The following is a 15,172-nucleotide window of genomic DNA, read 5'->3' on the forward strand; positions in this document are numbered from 1 at the left end:
AAGGTGAAAAACCTCCTGTGGTGCTGCAGCCCCACCCCCCCCCATCTTACTTACCTGACCCGATCGGTTGCCGGCCAGGAACGAGCACACCAGCTCTAGCTGGTGTCTCGTGTCCTGATTGGATAGATGGATAGCAGCGCAGCCATTGGCTCCCACTGCTGTCAATTAAATCCAATGACGCGGCGCCAGGTCAGAATCCTGCATTCTGTGAATGGACACAAATGCAGGACTTGGGAGCGTCCACATGGGTGTCCACCAAGGAGAGAGCTTTTCCAACGTGGACACTTGATGCAGGGAGGAGCCAGATGTTCACGGCCACTCTGTGCAAGACAAACTGCACAATGGAGGTATGTATGACGTGTTTCTTATAAAAAAAAAGCAAAAAAAAAAAAGCTTTACAATCCCTTTAACTCAACATGATAACTTACTGCCAGCCCCTCTATTATAGGCAGGCATACCACATTGTGTAAGTCTTTTCTAAAAATGAGGCATGTAATCACCTTTATAGGGCATAATTGAGGCCAATTACATGACTCGTGGCCGCTTTACAGCTCCGATATATGGCTTCTGCAGGATAGGCCGAGATCTTCCTCTGACATCAGCCAGGGAGGTCACGTGGCCGCTCAGCCTCTCTCGGAGATGTAAAGTGTCTGCGAGTCACAAAACCGGCCTAAAGATAGCTCTAAGCCCTTGTACACACGGTCGGAGATTCCGACAACCAAATCCGTCTGATTTTGTCAGACAGATTTTGTCCGAAACTGTTGCACACAGTTACACACGGTCGGACAAAGTTGTCGGAAAATCCGATGTGATTACGTTACGACGGGACTACGTTCACGCTAGTAGCCAATAGCTTTGGTGTAGGAATTTGATCTGAGCATGCGTGGCACTTTGTCCGATCGGAATTCTCTACACATGATCGGAGTATGTACGATCGGAGCATTTTGTCGCAATATTTTACCAACAAGTTGGAAAACTTGGTCCATCCGATGTAGACCACACACAGTCGGAATATCCGACAAAACGGTCCGATCGGACACATTCCGGCGGAATCTCCGACCGTGTGTACAAGGACTAAAAATGTATTTACAAGCCTCGTTTTTAGAAAAAACGTACACAGTGTAGCATGCCTGCCTATATTAGAGGGGAAGTGACCATTGTAAATGTTTTACCTGTACTAATAGCGGTGGGGATGGAGCAGAAACATTGACTGGCAGGGAGGGAGAGGGTGAGGAGGAGAGCAGAGAGCAGGGCTGCGAGAGACGGAGGGACGTACGCTGACCACGGTGATCAGGACACAGCAGACCTGAATATCATCGTCAGTGCACAGAGGGGTGATACAGGAAGTGGCAGGATCAACTAGGTTTATTACAGTTCAGAGAGGGGTAGATTGCACAGCAAAAGCACTGTGCTGTTTAATCTGCTTTAAGGTAACAGGATCTGAATTCTTTTTTTTGGGTTAACACTTTAATTGTGCTTATACACAGACTGATGCTTAGAGTGAAACCCTAAAATTTACCTCCCACCCCAGACAGGACAGGACAAGCACTTCAATTAGATTCAAATGCTGGGCTACCTGTGACACCTCTTTGCTGTCTCAGCTAGCTCTCCAAATATCACTTACTACATTAACACTGTTAAAGACATACTGGCATACAGGCTCAATTTATATTTTTGTAGTGTATTAATGCGCATTATGTCTCTCATTAGGGTGCATTGTTTGAAGGCAGTCAATTGAAATGAGTGAACTGCCATTGCACCACAACATCCTGAAAATCAGACATGTCACAAGATTTGTAACACAACGCAATGGGGGTTATTTACTAAAGGAAAATCCACTTTGCACTGCAAGTGCACTTGGAAGTAAAGTCGCTGTAGATCCGAGGGGGACATGCAAGGAAAATAAAAAACAGCATTTTAGCTTGCACATGATTGGATGATAAAATCAGCAGAAATTCCACTCATTTCAGATCTACCCCTTAGATTTAGAGTGACTGCACTTCCAAGTGCACTTTCAGTGCAAAGTGGAGTTGCCTTTCATAAATAACCCCCAATGTATTCTAGTGCACTGCGGCATGCTGCAACGCATGTGCATCGCTTAAGCGCGATGAGGTGCCATTCAGAATGAATAGCAATACTTCAGAGAAATGCATGTAACATGTAAAGAAAAGACAAAATACAGCCATCTCAGAGGGTAGACTGTTAAAATGTTTTTTAAATTAACAATAAGTAAAACCCACATGTTGGAAAACAATAACAGGCACAATATTGTGCCTGTTATTGTTTTCCAACATGTGAGTTTTACTTATTGTGAATTTTAAATAAATTTTAACAGTGCCCCTGTCCCCCTGATGCCCATGTCATTGGATTTGATTGACAGCAGCGGGAGCCAATGGCTGCGCTGCTATCAATCTATCCAATCAAGAGCCGGAACCCAATCGATAGAGGGACAGCACATCCCTGCCAAGGCGATGAAGGGGCTCAGGTAAGTAAAATGTGGGGCTGTGGGTGCGGTGACTGCCAGGTGTTTTTTCACCTTAATGCATAGGATGCATTAAAGTGAAAAAACACAAGGGTTTACAACGCCTTTAAGTTAATTTTCCTTTCCTGTTCTTAGTCTCTAGTCTTAAAGTACAAACTTTTTTTTTCATCTTTGACAGAGCAGGGGTTACAACCCATCAGAATTTTTTTTTTTGCCATCTGTGTCTCCATTGCAGAGATTTCTCTTTATTTCCTGTCTCATAGCCAAATCAGAAGTGAGAGGAAATCCCTGAAAATTAAGGGAATTCCTTGGGGATCCCCAGGTCACCAGAAGTAGTGTTCCCATTGGAATATTTTCCCCTATTACTTTTCTGGGGACAACCCAAAATTTTGGATTTTCTTTTACTTTCACTGATAATGTGAACAGGACAAATAGAGACGGTGAATCTCCCTAATGGGGGCACAGGCAGCAATAAAAACTGACAAGCCTTCTAATCCCTCTTCACTCTATCCAAAATTAAAAATGTTTTGCCTTTAGTTATACTTTAAATAGGAAATTAAGGACAGGATTTTCCATACTGCCATAAAATGCATTTGTACATATTTTATTTATTATGATTAGTAAAAGTTTTTTTTTTTTGAGACTGCAGATGGAACTTTATTCACCCGTCACATTTCTTTGAGGAGACTATGTAGTAGTCTATTGTAAACAGCCTATTCCTTACAGAACTCCATATAAACGGCCATCGATATTCGTCCGGTTCCGCAGGGCTTTCCATCCTGCCGTTTTTGGCAAAAATCATGGAGCGAGCTGCCGTATGGCAATTTCAACCTCACCTGGAGTCTAATAAAATTTTTGATGACTTCCAGTCAGGATTTCGTCCTGGGAGAGGATTGGAAACAGCAAAATTAATGGTAAAAGTCCAGGATGACCTACTCTGGACATTAGATGAGAATGAAGCTTTGGCCTTGGTATTTCTGGATCTGTCTGCGGCTTTTGATACCATCAACCATTCTATACTTGTGGATAAGTTGAAGATGGTGGCGTGAATGGATGGTATAGCTCTGGCATGTGTAGCCTAGTTCCAGCGAGACAGGGTTCAAAGGGTAAAGTTGGGACCATTTTATTCCTCTGATAGTTCCCTGTCTTGCGGGGTCCCACAAGGATCGGCTTTATCTTCGATCCTTTTTAAAATCTATATGAGGCTGCTGCTGTACATCATTCGCCGTCACAATCTCCCATTCCATGTCTATGCTAACAACACCCAGATCGCCTTCATATTATCCAAGAAAGGGGAGGATCAGATCATGCTGGCCTCCTGTTTGGAGTAAAGCCAATCCTGGATGGGTGCCAATTATCTAAAACTAAATGGCACCAAAATTGAATGTATCATCTTCAGTAACCAGGTGTATTCAACCTGTTTCCGTCCTGGCCAGAATCTTTTAAACCTTTTCCGATTATGGCCACTCAGGTCAGTGACCTGGACGTCATCTTTGACTCTAGGTTGAACCTGCGCCCTTAGGTAAATCAGGTGGTGAGTTTATGCCACTTCTACCTGAGACTCCTGAGGTCGACTTTTCAATATATTGCAGACTCTGACAAGATCGCCATGGTCAATACCATTATCAGCAGTCGACTGGACTACTGTAATGCCCTGTATCTCGGTTTGCCTGCTTGTACCATCTACAAGCTCCAGTTGATTCAGAATGCCGCAGCAAGGTTACTGAGAGGTGTTGGTCATGGTAACCACATCGCTCCATCCCTTAGAACCCTGCATTGGCTGCCTGTGAAAGAACGGGTACTGTTCAAAACGGGATGTCTTGTCCATAAGGCATTGCGTGGATGTGGCCCAGAGTATCTGAAGGAAAAATTCATCAAGCATGTGCCTACCCGACCTTTGAGATCGGCGAACTTGGCCATACTGGAGATTCCAAAAAGAAAACGTGCGGAGGGAGAACGAGGGAAGTACAAGGAGCTGGATTTTGGAGCGCCTTGTCTCTGAAACTAAGACTTGAGAATGACTTTTTGAAATTCCGAAAGAAATTAAAAACCGTACATTTTGTACAAGCTTTTGGAGTCACCTAATTTTAATTGGGATGTGATGAACAGACTCCCTGGCTTTTATTTTGTATGTTGCCATGCTGGCATGTTGGTTCTCTTAAGATCTTTTAATGTCAATGTCTTTTGTTTTGCGCATCGATGCCTTGGGGTAAGACTGCGTAGGTTAAGCATTTTAATAAATAAATTAGATTTGATCCATGTGTGGGCAGGCTGGTTGTACAGAAGTAAATCTATAAATCAACTTCAGTACAACCAACCTGTCAGATTTTTGGCATGTAATAGCCACTGGTAGTACCCACTGTGTTCTCCCGGCAGCAGAAGCAGAACACAATAGCGCTGAGGGAGGCATTGCCCCATCAACATTGACTATGGAATGATGGGGGAATCAAGTGATTTTCTTTCGTGCAATAAGAAAATCAATTCATCCATGGCCTGCCTAAGCCTCAAAGAGAAGTATAGGAATGTTTTTTATTTTAAAATCATACTTACCTAGGTGGATGCAGGATTGGTTTGATGCTGCATCTGTCCTCCACCAGCTCTAAGGCTGAGAACCGAGAGATCAAACACTGCTGATTGCTTGGTTCTCAGAGCTCCCTGAACAGAGAGCTGGTGACTGTAAGTCAACACTGTCTGCTCTGCCCCTTCAGTGCTCACTCGAGCACTAGGCTGTGGAGGGGGCGGGAGCAGCCAGCTTAGGCTCTCAGCTGCTCGCTGAGAGGCTGAGACGGTTCAAGCATGTGTGCAGATCCCGACCAAATGGTCGCAATCTTTTTCAAGCCTGGACCAACTCTGTGACATGAGCCGACAACGGGCTGCAGCCTGCTGGAAATGGGTCACAAGAGTGCATAATGTACTGCACTCCTATGATCCACAGGAGAAGTACAGACAAACAAACTTTTGCTGTACTTCCCTTTTAAGCCAAAATATGCACACAGAACTGACTCATCGCTTATCAAATGGCTCAGTGTGAAGAATCAATCAGAGAAATGGAGCAGCAGGACAGGATACTGCTATTGTGATGTCTGTGTGCATAAGCCATAGTTCTTCAGGAATTCTTTGTCATGCAATAAATGCGTAATTGTAACACAAAGCTTCAAAATAGACATTGGTTTAAAAAGCGAAAAAAGATACAATAGAATTGAACAAACACCAATTAGTTTGCTTTTAAATTAATTAAAATTGAAAGCTGTAGCTGTTAATTTCAGGAGAGAATTGAAAACTAATATGAAAATAATGATAGCAAGGATCTCTGCATCCAACGCAATTACTGCCCATCACTACAGTCCAAGAGTGTTCAATGTCCAAGAGAGATAAATTAACCATAACTTCAAACAGCAGAACCATGAGGGTTTCTAAAACCCGAGACAACTTTCATTTAGGGAAAAATTCATTAGATGTCTGAATTTTTGTCTTTCTGAACTGAATAAGTGGACCAAAGCCTTTCAAACCCCCAGGGTTAAAAGGTACAAACTCAGATTAAACTTGAAATTACTTGTCTGGAACAAGTATGGAGGTTGGTAGTTCAATAGGTTCCATGAGGAGAGCACAAGTATGTAGGTTGGTAGTTCAATAGTTCCATGAGGAGAGCAGTCATGGCCTTTGCACATTAGCAGTTCCTATATTTCTAACCTGACAGGTGGTCATCTAAAAGAATTATGAAATGTTCAGAATATGCTGACTGCCCAATTGGTGAATGATGTTCATCTAGAACTCTGTCCTTTCTCTGTTCTAGATACCATAGGAACCTCTGTGTAAAAAAGGGATGTCGGAAATGTTCTCTTTGAGAAGAGATACAATACATTTAAATTAGTATGATGGTGGATACATCTATTTTCTTTATTTACTCTAAGGTCAGGAAATGATGTTGTAAATTAGAAGAACTAGAAGAAACTAAGGCCAAACTATAAGATACAATATGTTGTGTATGCTGTCCATACTAGTGAGGCTCCATAATTTTTCCATGTTCCACCTAGAACATTCCGTAATACCTGTTTATTTTGCCAATAAAATCTTTGGATAGAAACTAGAGCTGCACAATTAATTGTTAAAAAATCGCGATCTCGATTCAACCCCTCTGACATCTCTATTGCTGTGTTTGCCGATTCTTTCATATAACAAATGGAGAGAGAGACTTATCTGCTCACTCAGCTGTGAAAAGAAAAAATCCAGGCAGTCTGCCAAGTTTTTAACAAGTGTAAATGCAGGAAATGTAACCACTTAAAGTCTAAATCTTTTTCTGACACTTGTTTCTTAAGTTAAAATCAATATTTTTTGCTAGAAAATTACTTGGACAGGGATGAGTTTTATATTTGAGTCAAATTCATGTTCGACTCGAACACTGGCTGTTTGCCAGTTCGCCGAACAGCGAACAATTTTGGGTGTTTCACGGCAAATTCGAAAAGTCTATGGGAGAAATCAAAAGTGATAATTGTAAAGGCTTATATGCACAGTATTGTCATAAAAAGTGTTTGGGGACCTGGGTCCTGCCCCAGGGGACATGTATCAATGCAAAAAGTTTTGAAAACTACAGTTTTTTTCAGGAGCAGTGATTTTAATAGTGCTTAAAGTGAAACAATAAAAGTGTAATATTCCTTTAAATTTCGTAACCTGGGGGGTGTCTATAGTATGCCTGCAAAGGGGCGCATGTTTCCTGTGTTTAGAACAGTCTGACAGCAAAATTATATTTCTAAAGGAAAAAAAAAGTAATTTAAAACTACTCGCAGCTAAAAAGGATGGAAGAATCGGAGGATAGGAATGGAAGGCTGGAAGAGAATATTATTTGATGGAAGAGTCTGGGGGGGAGGGGGGTGCCAACGTGCACAGAGTGGCTCCTCACTTCTGCATGATGCCGCCTGGGATCACATTCTATTGGCTGGTGAGGGGGTTGGACGAGGAGGGGAGAGGGAAGGGGATTGATGGAAGGCCTCCTCTCCTCTCTTCACGACACAGGGAGATGACTTCAGCGGGAGGTGGGAAAAACGGCTCGAAAACTTTGGTTGCTTTCGGCTCCACTCGGAGGCAGGGCACGGTGTGGCAGCACGTCCGCGAGGATGATGTCATCCTCAATCGATTTCTTAAAGCTACAGCATCGATGCAGCATCATGGACGGTCGAATCGATGCACTGATTCGACGATTAATTTCAACAAACCTAGTTTTTAGCAGCACTTCTCTGTCTCTATTCAAAATCAATGGTTCCCTATGACAGCCGTCTTAACTGATTCAACATTCAGCTCATTGATTTGAATAGAAGTATCCAGATGATCGGACTTGTGTTTTGAGGATATTGAATGGCAACCCCTATGCCAAAATTGAAAAAAAATAAAAATAAAAGGCATGGGGTCCCCCCTAAAATCCATACTAGACCTCTAGCCACACCAGGCCTCATGCCCTCAACAGAGCCCCCCAGCCCAAAGCACCTCCTCCCCATGTTGATGGGGATAAAGGCTTCTTCCCCACAACACTGGGTGGTGGTTGTGGGAGCTTATCGGAATCTGGAATCCCCCTTTAAGAAGGGGGCTCTCAGATCTCAACCCTATCTGAATGAGTAAGGGGTACATTGTACCCCTTACACATTCACCCAAAAAGGTATCAAGAATAAATAAAAACAGTACACAAATTTTTGACAAAGTGCTTTATTAACCACTTCAGCCCCGGACCATTTTGCTGGCCAAAGACCAGACCACTTTTTTTGCGATTCGGCACTGCGTCGCTTTAACTGACAATTGCACGGTCATGCGACATGGCTCCCAAACAAAATTTACGTCCTTTTTTCCCCACAAATAGAGCTTTCTTTTGGTGGTATTTGATCACCCCCGCGGTTTTTATTTTTTGCGCTATAAACAAAAATAGAGCGACAATTTTGAAAAAAAAACGCATTATTTTTTACTTTTTGTTATAATAAATGTCCCCCAAAAACATATAAAAAAACATTTTTTTCCCTCAGTTTAGGCCGATACATATTCTTCTACATATTTTTGGTAAAAAAAAATCGCAATAACCGATTATTGATTGGTTTGCTCAAAAGTTATAGCGTTTACAAAATAGGGGATAGTTTTATGGCATTTTTATTAATATTTTTTTTGTTTTTATTAGTAATGGCGGCGATCAGCAATTTTTATGGTGACTGTGACATTATGGTGGATATGTTTTACACATTTTTGGGACCATTGTCATTTATACAGCAATCACTGCTATATAAATGCAGTGATTCCTGTGTAAATGACACTGGCAGTGAAGAGGTTAACCAGTGGGTGGCAGTGTAGGGGTTAAGTGTTCCTAGGGGTGTGTTACTAACTGTTGGGGGCTGGGCTTTCATTTAGTGAACACTGATCTCTGCTCCAATCACATGGAGCAGAGATCAGCGTCACTAGTTTCTAGGCAGAACGGGGAGATGCTGTTTACAACGGCATCTCTCCATTCAGCTACCCCGTGAGATGATCGCGGGTATGCCCGCAGCGATCGAGTCCGCGGGACCCGCGACCGGACTCACGGGGGTCCCGACCAGCATGCGAGCGCGCCGCCGGCGGTGCGTTCGCGATGGCAGGCGGCATTAAAGATTGGACGTACCTGTACGCCAATATGCCTGCCCGTGCCATTCTGCCAACGTACATCGCGTGCGCTGGTCGGGAACTGGTTAAAGCAGCTCCAATGTGTCTTCTCCTCTCTCTGGTGATGTCTTCTTCCCCCCGGTCCTTCTCCCTCCTTAACTGATGTCTTCTCCCTCTTGTTCTTCTGCCTCCACTGCTTTCTTCCTCTGGTTCTTCTTCCTCCTGATGTCTTCTCCCGATGTAAGTAACGGCATGTGCCATTACTTATATAGCCATGGGGCATGGCCATCTGGAGACATCACTGCCTGGGGGCATGATGGGGCGGTGACGTCACATAGGGACAAGGTGCTTTGAGGTGGGGGGCGCAGAGCCCCCCCCCCGCCTCAAAGTACCAACCCCATGTTGAGGGAGTGTGGCCTGGTATGGTCCAGGAGCGGGGGGGGGCACTCACTCATCCCCCCCTTTCCTGATCTGCCGGGCTGCATTCTCAAATAGGGGTCTGGTATGGATTTTAGGGAGGACCCCACGTCATGATTTTTGGCGTGGGCGATCCCCTCAAAATGCATACCAAACCAAAGGGTCTGTATGGTCTTGGGGGGACTTTACAACATTTTTTTTTCCATTTTAGCATGGGGTTCCCTTTCATGATCCATACGAGACCCAAAGGGCCTCGTATGGATCTTGGGGGGGGGACCTTACGAAAAAAAAAATTCATTTTGCCATGGGAATTGCCTTCAAGATCCTAAGAGCACAAGTTGCTCCACAAGTCGGATCATCATGGTTGCAGCCACCAGGATTTTGTGTAAAATTGACAGATGGAAGCATTTAGGTTGCTGTGCTGCCACCCAATTTCTTCCACACACCCCTGGTAACGGCAACCCCTTGTGCCCCCTGCCATGAATTCCGGGCCAGCGGGTGGAGAAGAGTGGACACATGTCCGCTCTCCTCCCCTTCTTTCTGTGACAGAAAGTGATGTGTCACTTGTCACATTCAGTGTAGCCCAGAGGAGACACCGCATGTCTCATTAAAAATAACTTGTCACCAAAAAACCATTACATGGGGGATTTTTTGGCCCCTATGTTATGAAACAAAAACCTAAGAAAAAAAATAAAGTTACCCCCAAGCACATAAACCCCTGCCCCCCCCCCCAATTTTTTTTTTAGGCCCCCTACCCCCACAAATACGCACGAAAACACATGCGTCGGGGGCGCCTACATGTGAAAACATTACTTGCAATACACGTTACATATCGCTGTGCATGCCGGAGTGAGAGCAACAATTCTAGCTCAATGATGTATAGGGGGCTTTTGAAGAGTTGCCGATAGAACATATAGGATACTGAAGTCCGTCACCATTTCACAGGCGCACACAAATTTAAAGTTTGACATGTTGGGTATCTATTTACTCTGTGCAACCTTGTCTTTTATATTTTACCAAAAACAGTTTATTGCATTTGTGTGTGTTTTTTACAAAAATGTTGTTTCCTAGATCTTTGTGGTAAGATCGTGTAACATAAAAAAAAAAATGGAATTACCACTATTTTATTCTCTAGGGTGTCTGCTTTCAGAAAAATATGTTTGGGGGTTTTGGGTAATCTTCAGATATAAAATTATTTTTTAAACGTATACAAAAAACAGCTTTGGCAGCGAAATGAAACTTGTCGATTTAACGGTTGCCTAAAACTGTTTCATTCAAGGCATGCTGTGAATAAGAACGGTAAAGCCCCATACACATGATCAGATTTTCGGAAGACTGTTCGTTCCATTTTTTGTGGCATGCTAGTCTCATGTCGAAAGGGAAGAAGTTACTCACAATACGAAAATTTTTGTAAGACAGAATACAACTTCAGAAGTGAAGTCATGTGTTGAATTATTTTTGTATGTATTCTTTAGTTTCTGAGCAACCATACTAATTAACTGCTTGCCGCCAGCACACTGTCAAATGACAGCGGAACAGTGAGGCTCAATTTCTGGGTTGCCGTTATATGACGGAATGGGTTGTCGAAAGTCCGATACTAACGATCCGAAAATCAGAAGATCATTCGTCGGACGAAATCTTACTTTCCAACTTTCATATCGTGTGTATGGGCCTTTACAGTTGCTTGTGTTCTCGACTAAGGACGAGCTCCGGTGCGTTCGCACAGGCCACGTACAGAGCCCGCCAGGAAGTTGGCACTGCTCTGCACTAATCACAGGCAGTGAGACATTTCCCAATCTCTGCAGTCGTGCATCGGAACAATGTCTCACTGCCTGTGATTAGCGCAGCGCCGACTTCCTGGTGGTCTCTGCATGTGGGCTGTGCGAAAGCGCTGGAGCTCATCCTTACTCTCGACTGAACTGTCAAGTCGTCAAACGGCTGGTGTGCTAACTGATCACATTTGCAGCAGATCAAACAGAGGCTAGGATGGCAGCTTTTGTTGGCTGTGCGGGAGTGTTTAGTTCCACTTTAAAGTGGAAGTAAACCCTCCTATCGTTTTCAGCCAAGGAAGCTTTATGTGATCAGTTATGACACCAGCCTTTGGATGGTTTAACAGTCTGATTGAGAGCACAACCAATGGGAGTGTTACATTCTCAGCACGTGCTGGAAAAGTAACCTTTTTGAAAAGGTTAAAGTGATACTAAACCTTTTTCTTGCTCTTTTTAGGTAATGTAGTGTGTTTTCACTTACCTTTTCCTTCATTTTTTTATTTTTTGGGGGGGGGGGGGTTTGTTTCCCCCACTTGCTATACTTCTGCCAGATGGTTGCCCTTTCTGCAGAGCCGTTCTGACGGGGGTGTACCGTGTGTGCATGCTCCCTCCCCTGGAACTACATCCCTACAGGGAGACACTGTCTGCTCTCACACGCACGCTAGCCGTGGTCATGTAAGACGCTATAGCTCAGGCCAATCAAATCAGGAGCTCATCACCGCAGCCCCGCCTTGAAAGAGAACAATGCTCGTTCATGTTCAAGCAGCCAGGGAAAAGGTGGCAATGCGCATGCGTGATACCGCTAAGCATGAAGGGAATCGTAGTTTACAATCACATCTGACGTAGTGGCAGAGAGCGCGCTAAAAGACCCGGAAGTTGTAAAGGGACTACGCTACAAGATCCGGAAGTTGTAAAGGGACTCCGCTACTAGACCCGGAGGTTGTAAAGGGACTCCGCTACAAGACCCGGAGGTTGTAAAAGGACTCCGCTACAAGACCCGGAGGTTGTAAAAGGACTCTGCTACAAGACCCGGAGGTTGTAAAGGGACTCCGCTACAAGACCCGGAGGTTGTAAAGGGACTCCGCTACAAGACCCGGAGGTTGTAAAGGGACTCCGCTACAAGACCCGGAGGTTGTAAAGGGACTCCGCTACAAGACCCGGAGGTTGTAAAGGGACTCCGCTACAAGACCCGGAGGTTGTAAAGGGACTCCGCTACAAGACCCGGAGGTTGTAAAGGGACTCCGCTACAAGACCCGGAGGTTGTAAAGGGACTCCGCTACAAGACCCGGAGGTTGTAAAGGGACTCCGCTACAAGACCCGGAGGTTGTAAAGGGACTCCGCTACAAGACCCGGAGGTTGTAAAGGGACTCCGCTACAAGACCCGGAGGTTGTAAAGGGACTCCGCTACAAGACCCGGAGGTTGTAAAGGGACTCCGCTACAAGACCCGGAGGTTGTAAAGGGACTCCGCTACAAGACCCGGAGGTTGTAAAGGGACTCCGCTACAAGACCCGGAGGTTGTAAAGGGACTCCGCTACAAGACCCGGAGGTTGTAAAGGGACTCCGCTACAAGACCCGGAGGCTGTAAAGGGACTCCGCTACAAGACCCGGAGGTTGTAAAGGGACTCCGCTACAAGACCCGGAGGTTGTAAAGGGACTCCGCTACAAGACCCGGAGGCTGTAAAGGGACTCCGCTACAAGACCCGGAGGTTGTAAAGGGACACCGCTACAAGACCCGGAGGTTGTAAAGGGACTCCGCTACAAGACCCGGAGGTTGTAAAGGGACTCCGCTACAAGACCCGGAGGTTGTAAAGGGACTCCGCTACAAGACCCGGAGGTTGTAAAGGGACTCCGCTACAAGACCCGGAGGTTGTAAAGGGACTCCGCTACAAGACCCGGAGGTTGTAAAGGGACTCCGCTACAAGACCCGGGCGTTGTAAAGGGACTCCGCTACAAGACCCGGGCGTTGTAAAGGGACTCCGCTACAAGACCCGGGCGTTGTAAAGGGACTCCGCTACAAGACCCGGGCGTTGTAAAGGGACTCCGCTACAAGACCCGGGCGTTGTAAAGGGACGACGTTGTAAAGGGACTCCGCTACAAGACCTGGACGTTGTAAAGGGACTATAAAGGCAGAAGTGCAGAAATGAGGTAAGTATAAAACGGGAAAATAAATATAGATCACAGATATTTACAGCATAAATATATATATATATATATATATATATACGCTAAAATATTTGTACTTTTACATCCCCTTTAAATGGATGGCTTTACTTCTGCTTTAATTGTGCAACAGTGGCTGTTGGAGGATGCAGCAGGTATAGATCAATAGAACAGAACAAGCAATCATGTGTAATGTCCCTGTGTGACGGGTAACAAGTAGCAGTCCCTGTTTAACTCTTATACTCTCCCTTCAGACTTTTCTGAAAAGTTCCTTGCCAGGTACAAAGATGGCGACACGCCTCCTGCTCTTCCTAGTGACGTCCGAGTTGCCTGTGCCTGGTAGATTGTGTTCCCTGTCTGCAGTGGGTAGAGAAGGCACTGAAAGGCTCTTGATCCGGGGCATGTAGTCAGCTGTCATTGCTATGTGCAGACATGTGAGCGATGTCACCGCAGCCATTCTCCTCCATGCAGCTGTCCATTGTGCCCCATGTGTCAGGCTCGCCCCGCCCACGCCCCTCTCACGTGTTGCCGGGTATCAGTAGGTGCAGTGTGTGCTGTTCTCCTCTCACCTGGCAGTGAATGAGCGGGTCTCCACCATGCTGCTCTCCGCCGTGCTACACACCTACTCCCTGCGCTATATGCTGCCTGCCGCCCTCATGCTGGGCACGGCGCCTACCTATCTGCTGGCCTGGGGCTGCTGGAAGGCCCTGAGCGTCCTGCTACCGGAGAGAGTGTACAGGAGAGGGGACGACCGGCTCTACACCGTCTACCAGAGCATGGTGCTCTTCTTCTTCCAGCACTACACCGGGGTGCAGGTCAGGCTCTGTCTGGGGGGAAGGGGGCACGTGTGTGTAGAACATGACTACTTCCGGGTTGTGACCATCACCATGTCTGTTATCTGTCACCACTGCCTGCACTCACCTTCACCACTGAATGGGGGACACACTCATCGCATCTATAACCTTTCATTCCCTATCCTCCTTTATCCTATACAAAGAGTATTCTCAACAATCTACTTTTAAGCTGACCATACACTATACAATCTGATTGTACAATCTCTTTTAGATCTACCGTCTGCTATGTCGTGACAGGACCCGGAAAAGATTGTTTAAAGTGAAAGTCCATGCAAAATCCTAAAATCTGTGCATCTATAGACACCAGGGATCTAACACTAAGAAAAGATGAGCATACATACCTTCTTTTTGGAAGCCAATCTGACCCGATCTCCAGCGTCGGAAGCTCTGCAGAGGACACGGAGAACAGCGGCTGTGACATTATTATTATTATTATACAGGGTTTATATAGTGCCAACAGTTTACACAACGCTTTACAATATAAAACGAATGGGAAGTGACATCACCCATAGAGTTACAGTAAGGCATCCATTGTCCTCCATCTCCTCTGCTCAGAGAAGACGCGGCTTAGCGTGGAATCCGGTCAGATCGGCTTCTAAAAAAGGTTTGTATACTCGTTTTTTTTTCTTTACAGGGATAGAGATCTTAGTGTTAGATCCCTGGTGTCTAGATGCACGGAATTTAGATTTTGCATGGATTTCCACTTTAAGCCTGTCCTTTTAGCTATGGTAAATCTAAATAACATTGTATGGAGATTGCACAGTATTAGTGTATACCCAGCTTTAGGCTTCAGACAGGTGGTAGCCCTTGCCACCTCCTTTAAATGTGGTCTGCAGTGAATTGCTTTTCAGAGGGCAGCTGTAGGTTCCTGTTTTAACCC

At 45.2% G+C, this 15,172-nt stretch overlaps 1 protein-coding gene across 1 annotated transcript in view; it reads left to right on the forward strand.

The window, feature by feature from the left end:
- The first annotated feature begins 13,794 nt into the window (after nt 1-13,794).
- Nucleotides 13,795-15,172, forward strand: part of AGPAT5 (1-acylglycerol-3-phosphate O-acyltransferase 5) — a 114,624-nt gene continuing 113,246 nt past the window's right edge. The window contains exon 1 of the mRNA XM_077487780.1: nt 13,795-14,253. Coding sequence (XP_077343906.1) covers nt 14,035-14,253 — 219 coding nt within the window. The 5' untranslated portion in view covers nt 13,795-14,034. The remainder of the gene's footprint in view (nt 14,254-15,172) is intronic.

Source organism: Lithobates pipiens, unplaced genomic scaffold (assembly GCF_037356315.1).
Source record: "Lithobates pipiens isolate NorthernLeopardFrog02 unplaced genomic scaffold, aLitPip1_a1.2 Scaffold_18, whole genome shotgun sequence".
NCBI classification, from domain to species: Eukaryota; Metazoa; Chordata; class Amphibia; order Anura; family Ranidae; genus Lithobates; species Lithobates pipiens.